Below are 25,615 nucleotides of genomic sequence, written 5' to 3'. Positions count from 1 at the left end.
CGCGCCCCCACCCTGTGTGACAGTGTGTCTGACTGCTTCGAATCACACATGCTGTCTGCTTATGTACAGTGGTGTAAAAATAAATAAATTAAAAAAATTGGTGTATGGTCCCCCATATTATGATATCCAGCACAGATAAAGCATACAACTACAGGCTGCAGCCCACAGCCATGTGTTTATCTTGGCTGTGTATCAAAATAAGAGGGACCTCATGTGGTTTATTTTTAATTATTTAAATAAGTCATTTTTAAAAAATGATGTGTAGTCCCCCAGGTTTGATAAACCCAACAGCTAGGGGCTGGTATTCTCTGGCTGGGGAGGCCATGGTTATTGGGGCCCCCAGCCTAAAAATAGCAGCCTCCAGGCACCCACAATTGTCGCATCCATTAGATGCAACAATCCCGGCACTTTACCCAGCTCATCCTTATTGCTCTGGTGCGATGGTAATCGGTGTAATATAAAGGGTTAATGATCACTCACAGCTGCCACTAAGCCCTAGATTAGTAATGGGAGGTGTCTGTGAGACCCCCATTACTAATCTGTAAGTGAAAAGAAATAAACACAAATAGCAACATAAACCTCTATTTCAAATAAAATACAAAAAAGTTAAACACCACAGGAAAGGTATTCCAAAAAAAAGCATGTGTTTTACAGCCAATAAAGGCACTCACTGTGACAGTAGGCAAACCATCGTGGATATACCCAAATAGAAGCCGGGGGTCAAATACTGTAAAAACTCCATCCTAAGGCTGGTTGCAGATAATTGGCTTGAATGTACGTAATCTTGGGTAGAACAGAGTCAGAGAAAACTCCAGTTACGGAGTGCCAAGGAGATGTTAAGTCCACTGAATTTTGCACCAACCTAAGAAGCTGCAGCTGGACACCACGGCCGTCAGTGTTTCCTGAGCAAGACAGAAGTAATTTTGAAACGCATTGGATTGGCCCCTAGAGGTCGCTGTACTCAGTGGTGACAATCCTGCATCTGCGCGCTCTGTGTCCGGTGCCTTGCTGTGTTTGGGATCCCGACGGCCGAGGTGTCCAGCAGCAGTATCACATCTAGCAGACTGGGGACCACTCTGCTGTGTTGGGGTAGACCCTCACAGTACCCCACACCTGGAGTGCTTCCTAGGTAGGTGCAACAAACAGTGGACTTACCATTTCCCTGCACTCCGTAACTGGAGTTTTCTCGAACTCTGTTCTACCCAGGATAACGTACCTTCAAGCCAATTATCTGCAACCAGCTTTAAGATGGAGTCCATTTGTCTTTGACCCCCAGCTTCCATTTGGGTATATCCATGATGGTTTTCTTACGGTCACAGTGAGTGCCTTTATTGGCTGTAAACACTTGCTTTTTTCTGGAATACCTTTCCTGTGGTGTTTAACTGTTTTATACTTTAACCTGTGGTTTTGGTTTACTATTGCCAGAGCTGTTTACACAGCGGTACATTTATTAGACTATACATTATTTCTGGACACTGTGCGGGAGTGATCAGTTACTGCTTGCAGCATTCTTAGTGCTCTCCATGGATTGTATAAATAGGGGCGCAGAAACTTACTTTCCATTTCTTGAAAATACTAAAAAAAAACTGTGAGCTGTCATTATCCACTTATATTATCCAGATTGCACCATGGCAATCGGGATGAGCTGGGTAAAGTGCCAGGATTGTTGTATCTAATGGATGTGACAATTCTGTGTGAATGCAGGCTATTTTTAAGCTGGGGGAGTGCCCAATAACCATTGGCCTCCTAACCTGAGAATACCAGCCTCCAGGGGTTGGCATTATCATGGCTGGGTATCAAAATTGGGGGGAACCACAAGCCATTTTTTAAAATTATTTATTTAAATAATTTTTTAAACAGCCACATGGAGTCCCTCTTATTTTGATACACAACCAAAATACGCACATGACTGGGGGCTGCAGCCTGTAGCCGTATGCTTTACCTGTGCTGGGTATCATAATATGGGGGGACCCTATGGCAATTTTTTATGTATTTCCAGGCCTGGAGTTGGTGCATGCATACTAGGTATCCTGCGCAGATCTGGACTTTTACAGTCCGGGTTCGCCTATCACTAATCACATGACATGATCCAAAGAAATTCAGGAACAAATGAGAAACAAAGAAATTGATTTATCTGTCTGGAAAAGGTTATAAAGCCATTTCTAAATCTGTGGGACTCCAGCAAACCACAGTGAGAGCCATTGTCCACAACTGGCAAAAACATGGAACAGTGGTGAACCTTTCCAGGAGTGGCTGTCAAACCAAAATCACCGCGAGTGCAGCAATGACTTATTAAAGAGGTCACAAAATACCTCACAACAATATCCAATGAACTGCAGGCCTCACTTCCCACAGTTAACCCCTTCAGCCCTGGGGCACTTTCCGTTTTTGCGTTTTTGTTTTTTGCTCCCCTTCTTCCAAGAGCCGTAACTTTTTTATTTTTCCATCAATCTTGCCATATGAGGGCTTTTTTTTTGCGAGACAAGTTGTACTTTTAATTGAAACCATAAGTTTTACCATATGGTGTACTGGAAAACAGCAAAAAAATTCTAAGTGTGGAAAATTGCAAAAAAAGTGTGATGGCACAATAGTTTTTGGGATGTTTTATTCACGGGGTGTTCACTATATGGTAAAACTGATATGTGGGTGTGATGCCTGAGGTTAGTGCGAGTTTGTAGACACTAAACATGTATAGGTTTACTTGTATCTAATGGGTTAAAAAAATTCACAAGCTTGTCTAATAAAAGTGGCGCACGTTTTGCGCCATTTTCCGAAACACATAGCGTTCTCAGTTTTCTGGATCTATAGCTCAGTGATGGCTTATTTTTTGTGTCTCGAGCTGTCGTTTCTAATGGTACCATTTTTGCGCAGATGCTACGTTTTGATCGCCTGTTATTGCATTTTGCGTAAAACTTGAGGTGACCAAAAAACGTAATTGTAGCGTTTGGAATTTTTTTTCCACTACGCCATTTACCAATCAGATTAATTGATTTTATATTTTGATAGATCGGGCATTTCTGAACGCGGCGATACCAAATATGTGTATATTTATTTATTTTTTAACCCTTTAATTTTCAATGGAGTGAAAGGGGGGTGATTTGAACTTTTAGGTTTTTTTTCTTTTTACTTTTTAAAACTTTTTTTTAATTTTTTTTTATTTTACTAGTCCCCCTAGGGGGCTATAGCGATCAGCAATCCGATCGCTCTTATCTATCTGCTGATCACAGCTATACAGCTGTAAACAGCAGATTCAGTCCCTTCCTGTTTCTCTCTGCTCTCGGCCGAGGGAAAACGAAAGTGAAACTTCATAGCTGCAGGTGTCATCACATGACCCTGTGCTACAATGGCAACCACCGAAAGTCACGTGATCATGCACGTGACTTCCGATGGGGGCGGCGGTAAGTAAAAATCATGGCCGCGCGCATATAGATCTCGCTGCCAGACTTTGGCAGCGAGATTTAAGGGATTAAATGTTGCGAGTGGAAGCGATTCCACTCGCAACATGCAGGCACACATGTCAGCTGTTGAAAACAGCAGGGGGCGCGGCTTAACGGGACACACTCCATGACAGATATATCCGTCCATGGTCGTGAAGGGGTTAAGGTCAGTGTTCATGACTCCACCATAAGAAAGAGACTGGGCAAAAATGGCCTGCTGAGCATTAGGCTCATCACAGCTTTGCCAGAAAACATCTTGATCATCCCCAAAACCTTCAGGAGAATACTCTGTGGACTGATGAGACAAAAATTGAACTTTTTGGAAGGTGTATGTGCCATTACATCAGGTGTAGAAGTAAAACAGCATTTCAGAAAAGGAACATCATACCGACAGTAAAATATGGTGGTGGTTGCATGATGGTCTGGGGCTGGTTTTCTGCTTCAGGATCTGGAAGACATGCTGTCATAAGTTGAGCTATGAATTCTGCTCTCTACCAAAAAATCTTGAAAGAGAATGTCCTGCCATCTGTTCATGACCTCAAGCTGAAGCGCACTTGGGTTATGCAGCAGGACAATGATCTAAACACAGCAGCAAGTCCACTTTTAAATGGCTTAAGGAAAAACAGCTTTGGAGTGGCCTAGTCAAAGTAGTGACTTCATTCTGACAGATATGCTGTGGTATGAACTTAACAAGGTGGTTCATGCTCGGAAACCCTGCAATGTGGCTGAATTACAACAATACTGCAGAGATGAGTGGGACAACATTCCTCAAGAGCGTTGTAAAAGACTCATTGCCAGTTATTGCCAAACACTTGATTGCAGTTTGTTGCTGCTAAGGGTACTTTCACACTTGCGTTCAGCGGAGTCCATCACTATGGAAAATAGCGCAGTCCGTTAAAGCACTGCGCTATTCTCCATAGACTTGTATGGATGACGCACTGTAACGCAAGTGTCAGCGTTGCATCTGCCGGATGACGCAGTGTCATTATTTTGACGCTGTGTCGGACGGAAGGAACGCAGCATGTAACGTTTTTTTGAGCAGCGGAATCCTTTGGATTTCACTGCACATGCTCTCTCTGGCTCCCTGCACCCATAACCAGGGTACACATCGGGTAATCAAGGAACCCTGGTTATGTGTGCCGGGGGCCCGACACTTCCCCGCTTGGCTCAGCCCCCTCCTGCACTCCGTATGTATACACACACACAATCACACACACACACCTGTCCCCCAGCAATGCATTCCCCGTGGCACTGACGTCCTCAGCCATGGCCCCACTCGGCTCCATCCACTTTGCACTCCGCCCCCCGCTCCCGCCCCCCGCACACATTGTCGGCGACCGAACGATCAGCTGATCACCCAGCGGTGGGCTACTGTGAGTGATCAGCTGATCACCCGGCGGCCGGCTACTGTGAGTGAGGCTGATCACCCAGGGGCCGGCTACTGTGAGTGATCAGCTGATCACCCGGCGGCCGGCTACTGTGAGTGATCGGCTGATCACCCGGCGGCCGGCTACTGTGAGTGATCGGCTGATCACCCGGCGGCCGGCTACTGTGAGTGATCGGCTGATCACCCAGCGGCCGGCAACTGTGAGTGATCAGCTGATCACCCGGCGGCCGGCTACTGTGAGTGATCGGCTGATCACCCGGCGGCCGATTAATGTTAGCGATCAGCTAATCGTTCACAATAGTCTGCTAACGGTAAAACTGTTAAAAAACCCCAAAAACTGATTGCGTTGTTTTGCAGCATCCGTTGCATCCATTGTGCCACTATATGCAACACATCTGTTGCATCCGTCACACAACGCAATGCAACGGATACCGTTCAACGCAAGTGTGAAAGTAGCCTAAGGGGTACTTTGCACACTGCGACATCACAAGCCGATGCTGCGATGCCGAGCGCGATAGTCCCCGCCCCCGTCGCAGCTGCGATATCCTTGTGATAGCTGCCGTAGCGAACATTATCGCTACGGCAGCTTCACATGGACTCACCTGTCCTGGGACGTCGCTCTGGCCGGCGAACCGCCTCCTTATTAAGGGGGCGGGTCGTGCGGCGTCACAGCGACGTCACACGGCAGGCGGCCAATAGGAGCGGAGGGGCGGAGATGAGCGGGATGTAAACATCCCGCCCACCTCCTTCCTTCCGCATATCCTACGGAAGCCGCGGTGACGCCGGTAGGAGATGTTCCTCGCTCCTGCGACTTCACACACAGTGATGTGTGCTGCCGCAGTAGCGAGGAACAACATCGGACTGTCGCGTCAGCGTAATTATAGATTACGCCGACGCTGCACCGATGATACGATTACGACGCTTTTGCGCTCGTTAATCGTATCATCGAGCCTTTACACACTGCGATGTCGCATGCGATGCCGGAAGTACGTCATTTTCAATTTGACCCCACCGACATCGCACCTGCGATGTCGTAGTGTGCAAAGCCCGCCTAAGGGTGGTCCAACCAGTTATTAGGTTTAGGGGACAATCACATTTTCACACAGGGCCCTGAATGTTTGGATTTATTTTTCCCTTAATAATAAAAACATTTATTTATAAACTGCATTTTGTGTTTACTTGTGTTTATCTTTGATTAATATTTAAATTTGGTGATCTGAAACAAGTGTTATAAACGTGCAAAAGAAAAAGAAATCCGGAAGGGGACAAACACTTTTTCATGTCACTGTATCCCATATACCAGAATAACAGATCATACAAGAAGAGCAGGTTGGCATGTTTCAAATATTAATGTTTTTTGGTTTGGACCTCAATTGATCTTACTATTGAGGTTACCATTGACGTTTTGAAACTTTTCAACCAGTGCTTCCCCTGAGACCTACTCTTCTGCTAGACTAAAGGACCTGTCACACACAGAGATAAATCTGTGGCAGATCTGTGGTTGCAGTGAAATTGTGGACAATCAGTGCCAGGTTTGTGGCTGTGTACAAATGGAACAATATGTCCATGATTTCACTGTAACCACAGATCTGCCAAAGATTTATCTCTGTGTGTGACGGGGCCTTTAATGTTAAAAGTTCAGAAGAAATTTAAAAATGTATATAACAGTTTAATACACTTTTAGCACACCGCTCTTGCTGTGGAATATCTTCAACAATTTAAAATCGAGGATCATGTGCATGTATAATAAGGGTTAGCAGACTACTTATTTTCTTTGTGAAACTTAAATTGGACTATCTTTTAATTTAAAGAGCAACCATACATTTTTTTCTATTTAATTACACTTCAGGCATTAAAAGTTATAAAATGTATTATTCATTTTATTATGTTTTTTGAGTTCTTCTCACCCAAACACTATGCTGCAGTGATATTTCAATAGACAATTCATGTTCCTTTCAAAGCTACCTTCAATTGCTGCTCAGCAAGATCCCTACACTCTATTTAGATATCTGTGTATAGGACGTTCCCTGTCTGAATTTCTTAGATCACTGAACTTCTTAGCTCAGACAGGGGATTTGCCCTACTCTAATTGGTTGAATATAGTGCACAGATCTTCCCGAGCAGCAGATGAAGGGAGCTTCTATAAGATCATAAAGAAAGCATTGAAACAGCACCAAAGAATAGGGTTTAGGACAAAAGAAAGCTATATAAGGTAATGAAGATTATTACAGAAATTAACTTGAAGGTTAATTAAACAAAAAAGGATAAATGACTCTTTAAAGAGAACCCATCTGAATGATTTATCAAAAACATGACATGACTATAATGGTATTGTTTCCTGATTAAATTGATACCTTTTATGAAGAAATCCACTTTCTTGTTCTTGTTTAATCAGCATTTGAAATTTTCTTCCAATTACATGTTGGTGCACAAGGGCCGGACTGTACTGGGTCTTCTCTTCCCTTTCTGTGACTCCCGGCCCTATATCTCACTGTGGTGTTTGAATGGCAGGTCACTAATTTTTCAAAGATCTCCTTAGTTATTGTTTTAAATTTCACACAACCATCATCATTGGCATAAGTGAAGCGTGCGTAATTTGATTGCATGGCTGCTTTTCAAAAAAGTGGCTCCAGAGGCAATGATTGCAGATTGAGATCTTGGCTCAATGAATAAAATAGGGTAGAGAAATTCGCTCATCAGTCCTAGCTCTACCTGTTCCATATGGAAATGAAGTGTATGGAGCCGCCCACGTAAAGGCTTCAATGAAGTAAAATAGAAAAAAACCCATATCTCCAGCATTCAAAATCCATGTTCATTCAAATTTATTTAAAGTGTAAAAGCCACCAGCCACCAAACTACTGCTAAGCACAAACCCCGACGTGTTTCAACTTACCAATAAGACTAAAGGCTGCTTTACACGCAGTGACAATGCTAGGGATGTTGCTCGTGAAAGCACCCGCCCGCGTCGTTTGTGCGTCACGGGCAAATTGCTGCCCGTGGCGCACAATATCGTTAGTACTCGTCACACGAACTTCCCTGCCTAACGACGTCGCTGTGGCTGGCGAACAGCCTCTTTTCAAAGGGGACAGTTCGTGCGGCGTCACAGTGACGTCACACGGCAGGCGTCCAATAGAAGCGGAGGGGCGGAGAGCAGCCGAATGAAAGTCATGCCCACCTTGTTGCCGGAGGACGCAGGTACGGTGTTGTTGATCATTCCTGGGGTGTCACACGTAGCGATGTGTGCTGCCTCAGACAAACAACCTGCGTCCTGCACCATTAACGATATTTGGGATTTGAACGACGTGTCAACGATCTACAATTAGGTGAGTATTTTTGATCATTAGTGGTCGCTCGTACGTGTCACACGCAATGATGTCGCTAACGAGGCCGGATGTGCGTCACGAATTCCGTGACCCCAACGACATCTCGTTAGTGATGTTGTTGCGTGTAAAGCCCCCTTAAGTCGAAACGTGTCAGTGTTTGTGCCTAGCAGTAGTTTGGAGGCTGGTGTCTTTTACACTTTAAATAACTTTAAATGAACATGAATCTGTATTTTTTTCTACTTGGCTCAATAAAGACACCATTGAGCTGAGCTCTCAATCTGTGCATGTCCTGCCTCTGGGACCATTGTCCAGTTTGTGTGCACTAAAATCTAATTGGCAAAAAAACTTTAAAAAGTGATTAAACAAGAACCACAAAGCGGATTTCTTCACCAAATATATCAATTTAGTCAGTATAACAGTGCCATTATGGCTATATCTTTCTTTTACATTGCTAAATTGTGCTGACAGGTTCCATTTCAACTTCAAACTACATTACTGGTAGGTTATTAAACCAAAAAAACAATTACTGTTTCTCGTATTGTAATTTTTTCCATTTACCATCATTAGTCTTGGTTTTATTGGGTTAATAAAGTGCAAAATTACAGTTAAGAGACAAAACAGAATTATGTACATAATGTATACATTTACATATGTTCAGATTGGCTGTCGATGGTGATCACAAGAGCCCACACTTGACCCCAGCATCTTCTGAATGGTCACAGTTGTGGACATTCCAGCGGATGTAGGAGCACTGCAATAGGGAACTTTCATTGCCATGACACTTAACATTGTCGAGGAATATAATGCCAGTGCCCTGTCCGTACCATGCTTCTCCCGATGCTGTCATAGCTGCTCCACAGCCTAAAGAACGGCAGACCACTTTAGCCGCCTTTAGATCCCATGCATCATCACACACAGTTCCCCACTGTAATAAAAAAAAGATTTCCAAACGCCCTTCACAACGATGGCTTCCATTTACTAACCGGATAGACCCTGGCAAAACAGAGAAAAGCATGTCATTTTGTAAATTGTTTTAATTCTAAAAGCTGCACATTTTTGTAAACTTCTATTTCACCTTTGGTTATCTTCTGACATTTCAGAGTTGTCGAATTAATGCTCCGTATCAGAAGTTATGAAAATGTTCTGGAACTGATGGGAGTCACAGCTCATGGACATGTCATAAGATAAGGGTCATGGCTCCTTAAAAAGTGTTACTTTGACACTTCATCAGCGAGGTTAATAAGAATATTTCAACATTCAACTGTATCCAGAATATATTTTTTGGAAATTATTAAAAATTGTGACTTTATTGAAATGTCGCATAATGTAGAGGCAGAGTCCCTGAGTTCAGTGATGTGTCATTTACTGGGCTACCTACTGTAGTTTTTATAAAATGGCTAATTTATCAGCAGTAGATTATAACTAGACAACTAGAAAACTGCTACCATGTAGTCCTCCACAATCATGCGCTCTGCATAATCTCACCTCCACCACTGATTGGCAGCTTTTTGCCTATGCAGTTTACATAAAAAGCTGTGAACCAGAGATGTGGGCGGGGTTATACAGAGCTAAATATTCAAAGATCTGGTAAAACAGAGATTTTATCAACATTGCAACAACCAGTAAAGTAAAGGCTACTTTACATTTTACAATTAATTTGCGATCGCACCCGCCCCCATCGTTTGTGCGGCACGGGCAATTTCTTGTCCGTGTCGCACAATGTTGTAACCCCCCCGTCACACGTACTTACCTTACAAACGACCTCGCTGTGGGCGGCGAACATCCTCTTCCTGAAGGGGGAGGGATGTTCGGCGTCACCGCGACGTCACACAGCGGCCGGCCAATAGAAGCGGAGGGGCGGAGATGAGCAGGACATAAACATCCTGCCCACCTCCTTCCTTCAGCATTGCCAGCGGCCGCAGGTAAGCTGCATTTTATCATTCCCGGGGTGTCACATGGAGCAATGTGTGCTGCCTCAGGAACAATGAACAACAGGACGATCGATTTTTAGAAAATGAGCGACGTGTCAGCAATGAACGAGAAGGTGAGTATTTCTGCTCGTTCATAGCTGTCACACGCTACGATATCACTAACGATGCCGCATGTGCGTCACTTACGACATGACCCCGCCGACATCTCGTTAGATATATCGTAGCGTGTAAAGCCTGCTTAAGTGACAAATTATTGTAATCAGGGTCTCTGACCCTATATTATGCTGCTCTCAAATGAGATAGCAAAAACCTAGTGACAGATTCCCTTTAATAAATATTAATGTCTTTTAAATAACTCAGATCTTTGTTTTCAGTTATCCTTACATAAAAGGTGACTCTCTCACCCTACATTTAAAAAACTATTACTTCTTTTAGTTAGAGCTCCTGTGCAAATCAGTTGCCCTTACCCAGAAGATTGGACCTGATTCATTTTGAAAGCTGGGTCATTTGAACAATGTAGATGGCACAAAAGAAAAAGCAATTTTGTTTAAACCCCTTAAGGACCGATCCACTTTGCATATTAATGACCTAACCTCTTTTTCCAAATCTGACCAGTGTCACTTTATGAGGTCATCCACCAAGGCCAGCATTGCGGTCCTGCACAGGCAGATCAAAGTGCTGTAGTGCACATGCGTGGACGGTCTTTAGCCTTTCCTTGCATCTGCACACTATAGTACTTTGATCTGCCCTAAGCAGGGCAGATCAAAGTGCGCCTGTGCAGGACCGCAATGCCACATATGATTCACAAAATTATATACTATTATGCGATGCAGAAAAAATAATTACATTTTTACCACTAAAATGTTGTTTTAGCCCCAGATTTTACATTTCACAAGGGGAAATAGATAAAAATGACCACATAATTATTACTACATTTTTCGTGAATGTGACAATATACTACATGTGACTGTACAGGATGTGACTTACCACGTGGTGAGACTCAGGAGGGAATGAGTGATATTTTACTTTTGGAGAGTAGTTTTCTACAATAGTTTCCAGACTCCATTTCCAGAGCCCTTCAGTGCCAAAAGAGCAGACACTTCCTTCAAGTGACCCCAAATTGGAAGTTACACCCCTTTTGTTAATTCATCTAATGGTGTAGTGATGATTTTGACTCTGTGGGTGTTTTCCAGAAACAAGCAGTAATGGATATTGCAGAATGAAAATGGAAGTCTTCCATTGCCCAGTACATTTTAGTGCCCGTACATTGTGCCAAACTTGAGCTTCTGAAGACCTGCACCCCATAACTTAATCTCCTCGCTACAGAAATGCCAAGCATGTGGACACTACCTGTGGCTTAAGCACACTGGGAGGTTCAGAAGGGAGAGAGGCATTTGTATTTGAGAGTGTAGATTTCACGGGATTTCATTTGAGGGGCGACGAGCTATAGCATATTTCCAGAGCTTTGTGCTATCACTAATGTGAAATCCCCTATATTTCTGTTAACCGATGGCAAACCTGTGGGCGGATTTGTTTCTCGTGGGTTGAGTAGAAATTGATATTGATGGAAGATTACAAAACATTTTGCATCAGTTCACATTTTTCAGTGCTTACATCTGGCTTTGCATATAAATCTACAAAATACATGATTCAGATGAAACCTGCAATGGATCTATTCACTAATGAGGCAGCAGAGTTATTCTGCACTCTGTGTGGCTTCAGTTTGGTGGGGGTCAGGATTTTAAGATGTGCAGAAAAGAGGTGGTAGACTGCACTTTTAAGCACACCTAAAAAAACAGTCAGGGCCTGGTCACAGGGCAAAGTGAGTCTAAAGTGTATCCAATTGCCTCATTATAGCAAATGTTCCGACAGGAGTTCTGTCTTAGGCTATGTGCCCACGGGACTTTGTACCCATGGATATATCCGCAGATACGGCCGCAGGTTTCCCGAAGCTGATCCATGGAATCCGCAGCTATCCATTGCTGCGGGATTCCAGCAAAATAGCTGCGGTAAACCTGCGGACATTTGTGCGACTTACCTGCGGAAGTCCTGACCTCTATCTCCATAGTGGAGGGCCGGATTTCCGCAGGTATTTCCGCAGGAATAATTGACATGTAGTTATGTGCAGCTGCGGGACATCGGCAGCATATTCCGCAGCCGCACATACCGCAGCATGGACACAGACACTCCCTGTGTCCCATAAGATAACATGGGGAGTGTCTGTGCTTGCTAAACCCTGAGGATTTATCTAGAAAATCCAGATAAATCTGCAGGTTTTCCGCAGCAAGTTCCACGGTTGCAGAGTCCCATGGGCACATAGCCTTAATCACCTATTTCAAAGACTTAAAAGGAAACCCAAGTGCAAGTGTTCAGCGTAGAGAACAGGATAAATATCAATCAAGCTTTACTGCAATCTTTGGGAGGCAGAATGAATAAAATCAAGAGCAGGTCAAGAATTTCTTTTATCTATGTTTTACGTTTTTCACCATGTGGTATAAATGATTAGACGGCATTATTCTTATGCTGTTCACTGTGTGATAAAAGTAATAAGACATCTTTATTTTTTGGGTCAGTGCAGTGAGATTAAGACCACATTTCTATATTGTTTTATATTTTGTCACTTTTACACAAAAAAATTATGAAAAAGTATTGTTTTTGCATTACTGTGTTCTGAGAGCTGTAGCTTTTTTATTTTTCAAATGATGGAGCTGTGTGGCAGCTTGTTTTTTTACTTTACAAGATGACCTTTTCAGCTATATCAGTTTTATTTACAAGCATCATTTTATCTCTCTCTTTATTCCTCTTTTATTTTGGAGGTATGATAAACAAGCATTTTTTCTTACCATGTTTTTTATTAATGCTTATGGTGTTCACTGTAGGGGTTAAATAGTGTGGTAGTTTTATAGATTGTATCATTCTGGATGCGGCACAACCAAATATGTGTACTTTATTAGTTTATATTTGTATTTACATAAACATTCATCTTTATTGGTGTAATATTTTATGTTCTTTATTTTGTGGGCTATTTTATCAATCATTTTTGCAATTTTTTTCTTAACATTTTTTATTTTGTTACTAAGTCCTTTTATAGGACTTTAACTTTTATTTTTCTGATGCTGGTCTCATGCATTGCAATAGATATGTATTGCAATACATGAGACCTGTCAGATTACACTGACAAAATGACTGTTAAGATACTGCCTATAGCTGGATCTATGAGACCACCATACCAGGCACACCAGGAGGTCATTGTTTGACCCTGGGTGCTATGACAACCATTGTCTCCCCTTGACTTCATTGCCAGAGAGCCAATGGGTATGAGAACGGGAGCCCCCTCTTTCATACAACCTTCTAAATCCATGACCACTACCAAACGCAGCATCTGGAGGTTTAATTAGTCAAGGGCGGTACTGGCACCGTCCCTAGCTGGCAGATTGATTGACCAATCACAGCGATCAGAGAGTGGGGACCTGTGCATGTAAAGATGCGAGAACTGACACCTGCTCATGATGTGCTGTGTACGTCATTCGTTGTTAAGGGCTTAAAGTGGTTGTCCAGGAATAAAATATTGGTTATGTTTCTTTTATAAAAGTATTTTTTTAAGGTTAACATTTTTTTTTAGATGAAATCAATAATGTCAGGTGGGTGATAAGTTATCTTTAAACGTTTAATCAGGACTAGCAATCGTCAAGATGGATATCTACTGGTGTAGCATTGGGTTTGGACGATCTGCTGCAAAAATATATATTTTCAGATATAAAGTTTTTTAGCATTAGTCATTTAAAAATAAAAGAAAAGCAAAATTGAACTCTTTTAAAATAGGAACTTTATTTATCATCTGCGGACTTGAGGACAGGGCAATTTTTTTTTAATTGTTTTTGATCAATGCATTCTAAGAACCATCAATTTTTTATTTTCAATTGACAAAGCTGTATGAAGCCTCTTTTTGTACAGCAGGTTGTAGGTTTTATTGCTACCATTTTAGGCTACTGAAATACAATATGAATAATTTGATACATTTTTTGTAAGGGTCAGTACAGTTATGGCGATATTACATATGCTAAGCCCTTAGCTGCTATCAGAACCCATGGACTCTCTGCAGCACAGTGGACTGACCAAAGGAACCATTTGCCGCATCAGATTCTTAGATGCCATGGGCACTACTGACTTCAGTGTCTGGTGAATGGATCTGAGCCATCTTTAATTGTGGCTTTTGCACCAGGCCATGTAGCTCTAGCATTCATTAGACATATTATATATATTATTATGTCCTTTTGTACTTAGAACCCTACAATAAGGAAGACATAGCATGTATTTTTTGTGGGAAAAGGCTAGGAACTCTAAGCATTTCCTTTCATTAACTGGTCTCTTCTAATTGTCTTCCTAGAGGTTGCATCAAGATCTTACACATTGTGCCAAGGTACCACTTCCTCCCACCAAATTCAGGCCACCTTTTTGCAATAGGTCACCTTACCCTTGCCTCTATCTTATCTCTATGGCATGATTCAGTCTGTTTGGTACCTTGGACGTCAGGACATAAGTCACAAGTGAGACTAACCAGGAAGCTAATTCACTCAACGATGATGTCCTGGGAGCACTTTGGAATTTGTTCCATACTACAAACTCGACTGGTCCTAAGAGCTCATTCAGACGACCGTTCCGTTTGTCCTGGTCTGTTCAGTTTTTTTTGCGGACCTACTGATGAGATCATGTTTTTCAATGTGTTTTGTGTAAAAACAGATGGCGCACGGAAAAGCTTCCATGTGCTATCCATGTCCATATGTCTGTTCCATTATTATGGAACACGTCCTATTTAGTTCCGCAAATTGCAGACCATAAACCAATAAAAGTCTATGTGCCCACAAAAAAAAACTGAAGCCACACGGAAGCACTTCTATGTGGCTTCAGTCTATGGGAGCCCCTGCAGTATATGTAGTGTAGAACTGCCCTGGCCAGCCCTACAGTGGCTCACACAGCAGTGTGTGAGCAGCCGCGGAGATAAAGAGCGCTGATTGAGGTTAGCTCAGTACATTACCTGTGGTGATGAACTCTGTTGAACTCGTGATGTCAGCACTCGTCACTGAGTTGCATGACTGCCGCGTTCTCACATTAAGTATTGCGGGCGACTTGAGTCTGTGACTAGTGGTGACATTGCGGGCTCCAGCGATACTTCGCAAGAGAACGCCGTGGTCATGTAACTCAGTGATGAGCGCTGACATCATGAGATCAGCGGAGTTCATTGTCACAGGTAATAAACTGAGCTAACCTCATGATGTCGGCACTCGTAATCCCCGCGGCTGCTCACACACTGAAGTGTGAGCATCCGTGGTGACCTGGGCTGACCTCATGTTGTTAGCGCAGGTCACTGCACTGCTGTTCCAGCCAATGGGGAACATTCTATTCTTCATTGACTGGGACAGTGGGTGTGGATCATCGTGGGACCCCCTTACTGGATTACGCCAGACCTGGCGTAGAAATTTTGCAGGGGAATACATTTTGTGAATGAGGGTGTCTATTGTCTTTATTTCTTTAATAAATTTCTCTTTTGATGTCTTTCAGGTTCGCATTTGGGAATTGTCATGGGACCTCGTTATGGATTACATCGGCCATTTTTTTATTAAAATTTATCATAAATTGGTGAACCAGAGATATTGTCTAGGGCTGTTTGTCCAAATAAAATTAATTTGTTTTTGTTCAACGACTGGATTTGTAATGGGGGTATCTGACATATGCCAACCCATGACTAATCCCAGGGCTTAAGGTCAGGTGGGAATTCACAGCTGACATGAACCCCATTTATTACCCCATTTGTCACCGCACCAGGGCAACAGGATGAGCCGAGGCGAACCACTAGGATTGGTGCATCTAATGGATGTGACACTTTTGAGGTGGCTGCGGCATACTATTTTAAGGCTGTGGAGGGTCCAAAAACTATGGACCTCCCTAGTCTGAAAATACCAGATCACAGCTGTCCTCTTTACCTTGGCTGGTGATCCAATGTGGGGGGGTCCCCACGTTTTTTGTTTTAAATTATTTATTTAATTTAAAATAACAGTGTGGGGTGCCCTCTGTTTTGGATTACCAGCCAAGGTGAAGCTGCCAGCTGCAGTCTCCAGGCTGCAGCTGTCTGCTCCACCTTGCTGGCTAGAAAAAATACGGGGACCCCACGCCGTTTTTTGAGGGATAATATTTAATTTGGAGCTAAAAACAAGGCTAAACACCGTTTAGTGCCACATGAAAGGCACTAAAGGGTGCAAGCTTCCAAAATGCTGGAGAGTGGGACATTATATATGTCTTTCTTACTATCTATCTATCCTTCTATCTATCTTTCTAGCTTGTAATGGATCCTGGGTAAAAAAAAAAATTTTTGGACCTCAAAAAATGGAAGCCATATGGATGCAAAACGAACCGTATACAGAACGGAATGGATGCGGGTGACACATGGATGTCACACGGATGCATATGTGGAAAAACGGGACCATTTTTTGAGGACTGCAAAAACGGGATGGTCATGTGAATATAGCCTAATAAAGAGTAGAGGTGCACAGGATGCCAGCAAATAGTAGGAAGTTCACAGTGCTCTAAACCGGCTGTAACGGAGTACCAACTAAGGTCCTACAAATCGATTTGCTTAATTCTAATAGATTCCAATGAGAGACTTGGAGCATACATACCATCTTTTGGAGGTGTTGCTGATTTAGTTGTCACATCAAAGCTACTTCCTTTGAAAAACAATTCGGATTCTTTCACACCTAAATAAATGTAATGTATGATTATTCTTGAATAGAATAATGATGACTAATTATGTGATTTCATCATTCAAGGTGAAAAATAGAAATGTATATCATATTGTGTTATTCATACTTTGGAAATGTACAGTATTGAAGTGTGCTCCACCCACAACACATTTATACAAGTATACAAAGAAGATTAATTAAAGGGCATGTGTCGTGAGTCATGATTTTTATTAATAAATATGAATTATATAAACAATTATTTATAAAATTTACCGTTTTAACATTTATTTTTTTATTCTTTTAATATTTTTTGCAGATGCTATATGCTACCATTATTATTTGCTAATATGTAAGTGTCTGATCACAACATTTATACTCCATAAACACACAAATACTGCAGCCCTTTGACACAGGAAACTGTGGTCGGTGTTTGACTATAGCTCCTGTACAGTGGCTGCCTTTGCTTTGAACTGTGCACTCTTCCTGGGCCGCCTAGTTTACAGCTGTGTGAAGGGAACAAGTCATCTTTTTATTGTAGCTAACACTATGCGTTGCACTACATATTACCCCTGTTGCCATTTACGCATTGTCCAGCAGCATGTGGTGACAGGAGGTCTGGGCAACGCCAATTAGAGTAGAGGCTAGTTACACGCAACGACATTGCTAATGAGATATCGCTGGGGTCACGGAATTCGTGACACACATCCGGCGTTGTTAGCGACGTTGTTGCGTGTGACACCTACGAGCAACCGCTAACGATTCAAAAAACGGCAAAAATCGTTGATTGTTGACACGTCGTTCCTTTCCCAAATATCGTTTCTCATTTTGGACGCAGGTTGTTCGTCGTTCCTGAGGCAGCACACATCGCTACTTGTGACACCCCGGGAACAACGAACATCAGCGTTCCTGCATCCTCCGATAATGAGGTTGGAGTGACGTTAATGCGGCTGCTCTCCGCTTCTATTGGCTGCCCCGCTGTGTAACGTCGCTGTGATACCACACGAACCTCCCCCTTAAAAAAGAGTTTGTTCGCCGGCCACAGCGACGTCGTTAGGAATGTATGTGCGTGTGACGCATACGAGCAATATTGTTCGCTACGGGCAGCGATTTGCAGATGACGCACGCACGACGGGGACGGGTGCGATCGCTAGCGATATCACTAGAAATGACGCAGCGTGTAAAGTGGCCTTAGATCCAGGGCAGCAGCGGTGAGAGTAGGTCCAGGGCAGCAGTGGTGAGAGTAAGAGGTACTTCTCACATAGCGAGATCGCTAGCTAGATCGCTGCTGAGTCACAGGTTTTGTGACGTACCAGTGAGCTCATCAGCGATCTCGCTGTGTGTGAGACTAAGCAGTGACCTGGCCCCTGCTGTGAAATCGCTGATCGTTATACACTGTTCTGGTTCATTTTTTACTCATTGGTTTCCCGCTGTGCAGCACACATCGGCGTGTTTGACGACAGGAGACCAACGAGCACCGACTCTGTGTAAGTAGCGTACGCTGGTAACCAGGGTAAATATCGGGTAGCTAAGCAAAGCGCTTTGCTTGGTTACCCGATATTTACCCTGGTTACCAGCGTACACCGCTTACAGGCTGCCAGTGCTGGCTCCCTGCACATGTAGCCAGGGTAAATATCGGGTAACTAAGCTAAGCGCTTTGCTTAGTAACCTGATATGTACCCTAGCTATGTATACAGGGAGCCAGCGCTGGCAGCCTGTAAGCGGTGTATGCAGGTAACCAGGGTAAATATCGGGTAACCAAGCAAAGCGCTTTGCTTAGTTACACAATATTTACCCTAGCTACCAAGCGCAGAATCGTTACACGAGTTGCTGGTGGCTGGTGGTTGGTTGCTGGTGAGATCTGCCTAATTGGCAGCTCACCAGTGACCATGTAGCGATGTACCAGCGATCCTGACCAGGTCGTATCGTGGTCGGAATCGCTGGTACGTCGTTTAGTGAGATGGTACCCTTAGTCCAGGGCAGAATTGGTGAGAGTAGATCCAGGGCAGCATTGGTGAGAGTAAGTCCAGGGCACAAGTGGTGAGAGTAGGTCCAGGGCAGCAGTGGTGAGAGTAGGTCCAGGGAAGCAGTGGTGAGAGTAGGTCCAGGGCAGCAGTGGTGAGAGTAGGTCCAGGGCAGCAGTGGTGAGAGTAGGTCCAGGGCAGCAGTGGTGAGAGTAGGTCCAGGGCAGCAGTGGTGAGAGTAGGTCCAGGGCAGCAGTGGTGAAAGTAGGCCCAGGGCAGCAGTGGTGAAAGTAGGTCCAGGGCAGCAGTGGTGAGAGTAAGTCCAGGGCAGAATTGGTGAGAGTAGATCCAGGGCAGCAGTGTTGAGAGTAGATCCAGGGCAACAGTGGTGAGGGTAGATCCAGGGCAGCATTGTTAAGAGTAGTTCCAGGGCAGCAGTGGTGAGAGTAGGTCCAGGAAAGCAGTGGTGAGAGTAGGTCCAGGGCAGTAGTTGCTGATGCCAGGCTACCGGGCTGTTCTCACCACTTGTAGAAGTCACTACTATTACAATGTAAGCCAACAGATCGGCAGCATGATACTGCTGGTTGGAATCACCGTCACATGAGTATAAAGAGGATGGGAGCGCTGCTATGAACCAGATGGAAACAGCGATCGGTGAGTATATAATTACAGTTGGACTACAGTACATACAATTTTACACAGGTTGAGAATATAAAACAGTTATCATAAATACCTCTTAAAAAATACATTTTAAAAATGTACATAGTTGCTATCACCACATGTGTAAAAGTGTGGACTATCAAATTTTAAAGTTATGGTAAATACCATTTACAGAAAAATAATCCAAATGCTAGAATAGCATTTTTTTCAGCAACCCCACATCCCTAAAAAATGCTATTGTCACAAGAAGTTTTGCTCAAAACTCGCCGACTGTCATGGTGGGGTCAGGCTCTGTTAAAATTTCTGGCTTACCCCATTTGTGGAGTGTGTCAATGACTGCCTTCTGGACATCTGTCAAGTCAGCAGTCTTCCCCATGATTGTGTAGCCTACTGAACCAGACTAAGGGACCATTTTAAACACTTAGGAAGACTTTGAAGGTGTTTTGTGGTAATTATTCTAATTTTCTGAGATAATGACTTTTGGGTTTTCATTGGCTGTAAGCCATAATCATCAACATTAACAGAAATAATGAATTATTGTACTGAATTACTGAAATATATTAATTTTTTTTATAATATTCTAACTTATTGAGACGCACCTGTATTAGTCTACATTCACTTTGTATTTTGGTTTTACAGCCAACTTATGAATTATATAAAACATATTCACCTTGACAAATTACACCTGCATCTTCATGATGTCCACAGTTATGCTGCCCCCAACCTAGGTTGAAGCAGTCAATTAGATCTTTCTCTGTACCGACACAATCTACATTATCAAGAAGGATGGGACCGCTGCCATAGCCAAAATAACTAAGAGTTGTAGCCACAAGGGCGGGACCACAACCCATCTGCTTGCAAACCACCTGTGCGTTGTTGTAATCCCAGTCATCATCACATACAGTTCCCCAAGTATTCCGATAAAGAACTTCCACTCTTCCTTGGCAGCTGCTATTTCCATTTACTAGTCTAATACTGCCACCTGGTGGACAAAATGGAATGATAATTAATCTTACAAAACATGTTAAAGGTTTTTTTTCATACAAGGCTGCCAGTTTGGGTTTTTTTTACCTAAAAAAGAAATCAAGAATACAGATTTTATTCTATTTAGAACAATTAGTAATTAATAATTAGTTTAAATTTGTGTTTAATTGTTTCAATTATGATTATAATTAATTACATCCATAATATAATCATGAAAATAGAACCTTGATACGTGTCCTGACCGCACTGGATATTGCTTTTTTCTAAAGCAATAATATGTCTATTTTTCTTTTGTTTCTGTAATTAAGTTCAGTTAGATGTATGAAAGAGGCAAGATGATAATTCTGTGCATTGCCTCCTTTAAAATGCCACTATCTTATGTAGGTAATTAGATGCTTTGTCTTGGGAAATTGAGGTCTGTTTAAATTGATTTATAGTAATTTCAAAGAAGGTTAGTCAAGCTAAGGAAGACTCCATTAGAAATCCTTTATTACATGCTAATTGATCTAGTGACCATAATAGCAAAGGTTGATAAGCTTTAGTCTACTCTAAGCTCTACAATGTACAGTATTAGCCAAACAGCTGCATATACGTCTAAAAACTGAAAATTATTTTTCAAACCAAGTTCCAACTCGTATTGCTATATATGAGGAATAAGTTGCCAGTTTTCCATCTCTAGTGCTTGAATTTTTTCTGGTTTTCCACTCAGTCCATTAAATGTCATCTAATTCTAAGGAAAAACTAATACAAGTACTAGTGATCCATCCGCGCAAACAGATTTATACTTTGGGAAAAATTTATTCAAGAATGTATAAATGGTTTTCTACCATATAAAATAAAACTGCACTTATTAATAGGATTAAAAAACAGTGATAGTGTCTATTATAGATTAATACATGTGTATATGTAATGCCTTGGCACCGCCAGGTGGTCACAGAAGTGTACTACACCCTACATAACACCTCCCACATCAGTTCCATCAGCCACAAAATCCTAGCCACCCCCCCAGGGTAGTAAGGACACACCAGTGGGCTGGACCCTGCGGATTGGGAGCGCCCATCTAGGGGTCTTGAGGATCCGGGGGAGGTAACACAGTAGAAAGAGTTTGGAGGTAAAGTGGAGAGGAGTGACAGACTGTCAGAGGAAAGCTGAGCCTAGTGGAGAGTAGACAGGGTAGTGGCCCTGGTCTACTGGCCTATGTGCCAAGCAGTGGACCGTGTCCAAAGGCGACAGGAGTACGGTCGCAGGAGATCCAAAGTGGATCGGGACAGGGTTGGAGCCCGCTGATAACGACAGCGGAGATCCGGTCCGGAAACCGTGCACAGGTGGGGTACCTGGACCCTAGTTAGAAGACTGTTCAAGCCCCTTCTCTAAATCACGAGGCCGGGAGCAGGTTTCAAGCCTAGCTCCAGACGTTTATCCCAGATAGAGCGAAACGGCAGCCCACTTCAGGGAATAGGGTATCCGCAAACACCCACTGAAATCCCAAGGGTCAGTTTTCGCGGGCACATCGCCCAACTAGAACATACCGGGAGTGGACTTCTTCCATTCCAGATGGAGTCGTCCAAAAGTGAGGAAAATTACAGAGTGCCAGAGGAAAGGACAGCGGTACACCAGCCGGGTGGGGGACCCGAGCACACCCGGACGCGGCAGCTGGCCACTGTCACCTTGGTTTACCAATGGAATTGTGTGCAATTCTTCCACAGTGAGTACACCAACACTCCCTGGTCCGGCCCGGCACGCCATCTCCGGCCTACATCACTTCCCGTGTTCTGGACACTGAGCCCCGGGGTATCCATCCCTACCCACGGAGGGGCTAACATCCAGCTGCTATCCCATCTCCCGCCCGGGTGCTCCCCAACAGCAGCGGTGGTACCATATCTTACCACACACCGTGGGTGGCGTCACAAAGTATCTACAGCAATCCGCGTACAAATACGTCCCCTTTTTATTTGAGTGTCCGCACGACCCCTGAGTCCGGAAATCCCTCGAGTCACTGCGGATCCAAATTCGAGCAGCCCGGCTGCTACTGACGTGGGGGCGGCATATATACCACTTAATTAAAAAGCACAATTGTGTAACTTAAGTATTACACAGCAATAAAATAGAATTATTGCACACTAGAAGTTGCCCCGACCGGTGGCTAACTAGTTAAAAAATGTTTAAAAATTATATTTAAAAATATATGAGATCAGATAATAGTCTAAGAGAACAAGTTTGTAGCTCTCTTAGTTCCAGAGAAAATTGCGATGATTTCTGTTTTGTGTGCAATGTGCTTAAAAATGGCTTTAAAATGCATTTGGTGAATGTTTGCACATATCTCTGGATTAAAAAGAAGAAAAACAATGTGTTGTGGTTTTCCACTCAGTCCATCATATGTTATTTAATTCTAAAAGAACAAGTTCGTACCTCTCTTAGTTCCAGAAAAAATTGTGACGCAGTTTTCTCTGGAACTAAGAGAGCTACAAACTGGTGACTTTGGTAACAAATTGTAAGTATCTCAATTCAAAAATTCAAACATATGAAATAAATGTCTTAGGTTTTTGATATTTTGGAAGTGTTAATTCTTCACTTTATGTATTTGGTAGCAAATGTTAAAGGTATAAGAAAATATCTTACTTTTCCTCCAAGGCTGCAAAAATGCTGTTGTGATCAAATCTGTCTCAGAAGAAAGTTGACTTCCTCCCCAAGTAACTACAAACAATGAAAAAATGCACAGAAAATTATTGTGTTATACAATATACCCTAGTAATACTAATAGTAATTATGTCTCATTTACCTGTGGCAGTGTCCGTAAATGAGTCTGCAGTGTCATGGGCCATAGGACTGGTGCTTGGAGTTGTAGTTAAAATTCCTATACCTGGACAATAGTAAATTATTACACAATAACAGAGGAAAAAATATTATCGAGATTAAGATATATCAGTTGTTTAGTCATACAAAAATGAAAAGATATTCAATTTATAAGTTGCTCTCTGTTACATTTGTTCTATGTGATACAGTGCCTTGCGAAAGTTGGAGGTTGAACATTTCAACCTTTTCTCACATTTCAGGCTTCAAACATAAAGATAAAACATTTTAATTTTTTGTTGAAGAATCAACAACAAGTGGTACACAATTGTGAAGTAGAATGAAATTTATTGCTTATGTTAAGCGTTTGTAAAAAATAAAAAACTGAAAAGTGGGGCGTGCAATATTATTCATCCCCTTTACTTTCAGTGGAGCAAACTCACTCCAGAAGTTCATTGAGGATCTCTGAATGATCCAATGTTGTCTAAATGACTGATGATGATAAATAGAAGCCACCTGTGTGTAATCAAGTCTCTGTATAAATGGACCTGCTCTGTGATAGTCTCAGTGTTCTGTTTAAAGCACAGAGAGCATCATGCAGACCAAGGAACACAACAGGCAGGTACGTGATACTGTTGTGAAGAAGTTTAAAGCCAGATTTGGATACAAAAAGATTTCAAAAACTTTAAACATCCCAAGGAGCACTGTGCAAGCGATCATATCGAAATGGAAGGAGTATCATGCTACTGCAAATCTACCAAGACCCAGCCATCCCTCTAAACTTTCATCTCGAACAAGGCAAAGACTGCTCAGAGATGCAGCCAAGAGGCCCATGAACACTCTGGATGAACTTTAGAGGTCTACAGCTGAGGTGGGAGAGTCTGTCCATAGGACAACAATCAGTCATACTCTGCACAAATCTGGCCTTTATGGAAGAGTGGCAAGAAAAAAGCCATTTCTCAAAGATATCCATAAAAAGTGTTGTTTAAAGTTTGCCACAAGCCACCTGGGAGTCACACCAAACATGTGGAAGAAGGTGCTCTGGTCAGATGAAACCAAAATCAAACTATTTGGGCACAATGCCAAATGATATGTTTGGCGTAAAAGCAACACAGCTCATCACTCTGAACACACCATCCCCACTGTCAAATATGGTGGTGGCAGCATCATGGTTTGGGCCTGCTTTTCTTGAGCAGGGACAGGGAAGATGGTTAAAATTGATGGGAAGATGGATGGAGCCAAATACAGTTAGGTCCAGAAATATTTGGACAGTGACACAAGTTTTGTTATTTTAGCTGTTTACAAAAACATGTTCAGAAATACAATTATATATATAATATGGGCTGAAAGTGCACACTCCCAGCTGCAATATGAGAGTTTTCACATCCAAATCGGAGGAAGGGTTTAGGAATCATAGCTCTGTAATGCATAGCCTCCTCTTTTTCAAGGGACCAAAAGTAATTGGACAAGGGACTCTAAGGGCTGCAATTAACTCTGAAGGCGTCTCCCTCGTTAACCTGTAATCAATGAAGTAGTTAAAAGGTCTGGGGTTGATTACAGGTGTGTGGTTTTGCATTTGGAAGCTGTTGCTGTGACCAGACAACATGCGGTCTAAGGAACTCTCAATTGAGGTGAAGCAGAACATCCTGAGGCTGAAAAAAAAGAAAAAAACCATCAGAGAGATAGCAGACATGCTTGGAGTAGCAAAATCAACAGTCGGGTACATTCTGAGAAAAAAGGAATTGACTGGTGAGCTTGGGAACTCAAAAAGGCCTGGGCGTCCACGTATGTCAACAGTGGTGGATGATCGCCACATACTTTCTTTGGTGAAGAAGAACCCGTTCACAACATCAACTGAAGTCCAGAACACTCTCAGTGAAGTAGGTGTATCTGTCTCTAAGTCAACAGTAAAGAGAAGACTCCATGAAAGTAAATACAAAGGGTTCACATCTAGATGCAAACCATTCATCAATTCCAAAAATAGACAGGCCAGAGTTAAATTTGCTGAAAAACACCTCATGAAGCCAGCTCAGTTCTGGAAAAGTATTCTATGGACAGATGAGACAAAGATCAACCTGTACCAGAATGATGGGAAGAAAAAAGTTTGGAGAAGAAAAGGAACGGCACATGATCCAAGGCACACCACATCCTCTGTAAAACATGGTGGAGGCAACGTGATGGCATGGGCATGCATGGCTTTCAATGGCACTGGGTCACTTGTGTTTATTGATGACATAACAGCAGACAAGAGTAGCCGGATGAATTCTGAAGTGTACCGGGATATACTTTCAGCCCAGATTCAGCCAAATGCCGCAAAGTTGATCGGACGGCGCTTCATAGTACAGATGGACAATGACCCCAAGCATACAGCCAAAGCTACCCAGGAGTTCATGAGTGCAAAAAAG

The 25,615-nt window shown here is 42.8% G+C and overlaps 1 protein-coding gene across 1 annotated transcript in view; it reads right to left on the bottom strand.

The window, feature by feature from the left end:
* Window positions 1-8,823: 8,823 nt before the first annotated feature.
* The window catches only part of SSC4D (scavenger receptor cysteine rich family member with 4 domains), a 256,419-nt gene continuing 239,627 nt past the window's right edge, over window positions 8,824-25,615 (bottom strand). The window contains exons 6-10 of the mRNA XM_075336278.1: window positions 23,200-23,280; window positions 23,040-23,114; window positions 20,107-20,418; window positions 16,753-16,830; window positions 8,824-9,140 (exon numbers count right to left, since the gene is read on the bottom strand). Coding sequence (XP_075192393.1) covers window positions 8,824-9,140; window positions 16,753-16,830; window positions 20,107-20,418; window positions 23,040-23,114; window positions 23,200-23,280 — 863 coding nt within the window. The remainder of the gene's footprint in view (window positions 9,141-16,752; window positions 16,831-20,106; window positions 20,419-23,039; window positions 23,115-23,199; window positions 23,281-25,615) is intronic.

The sequence above is a fragment of the Anomaloglossus baeobatrachus genome, chromosome 2 (assembly GCF_048569485.1).
Source record: "Anomaloglossus baeobatrachus isolate aAnoBae1 chromosome 2, aAnoBae1.hap1, whole genome shotgun sequence".
Lineage (NCBI taxonomy): Eukaryota > Metazoa > Chordata > Amphibia > Anura > Aromobatidae > Anomaloglossus > Anomaloglossus baeobatrachus.
Note: the sequence above shows the minus strand (reverse complement) of the source record. Positions and strands in the feature narration are given on the sequence as shown.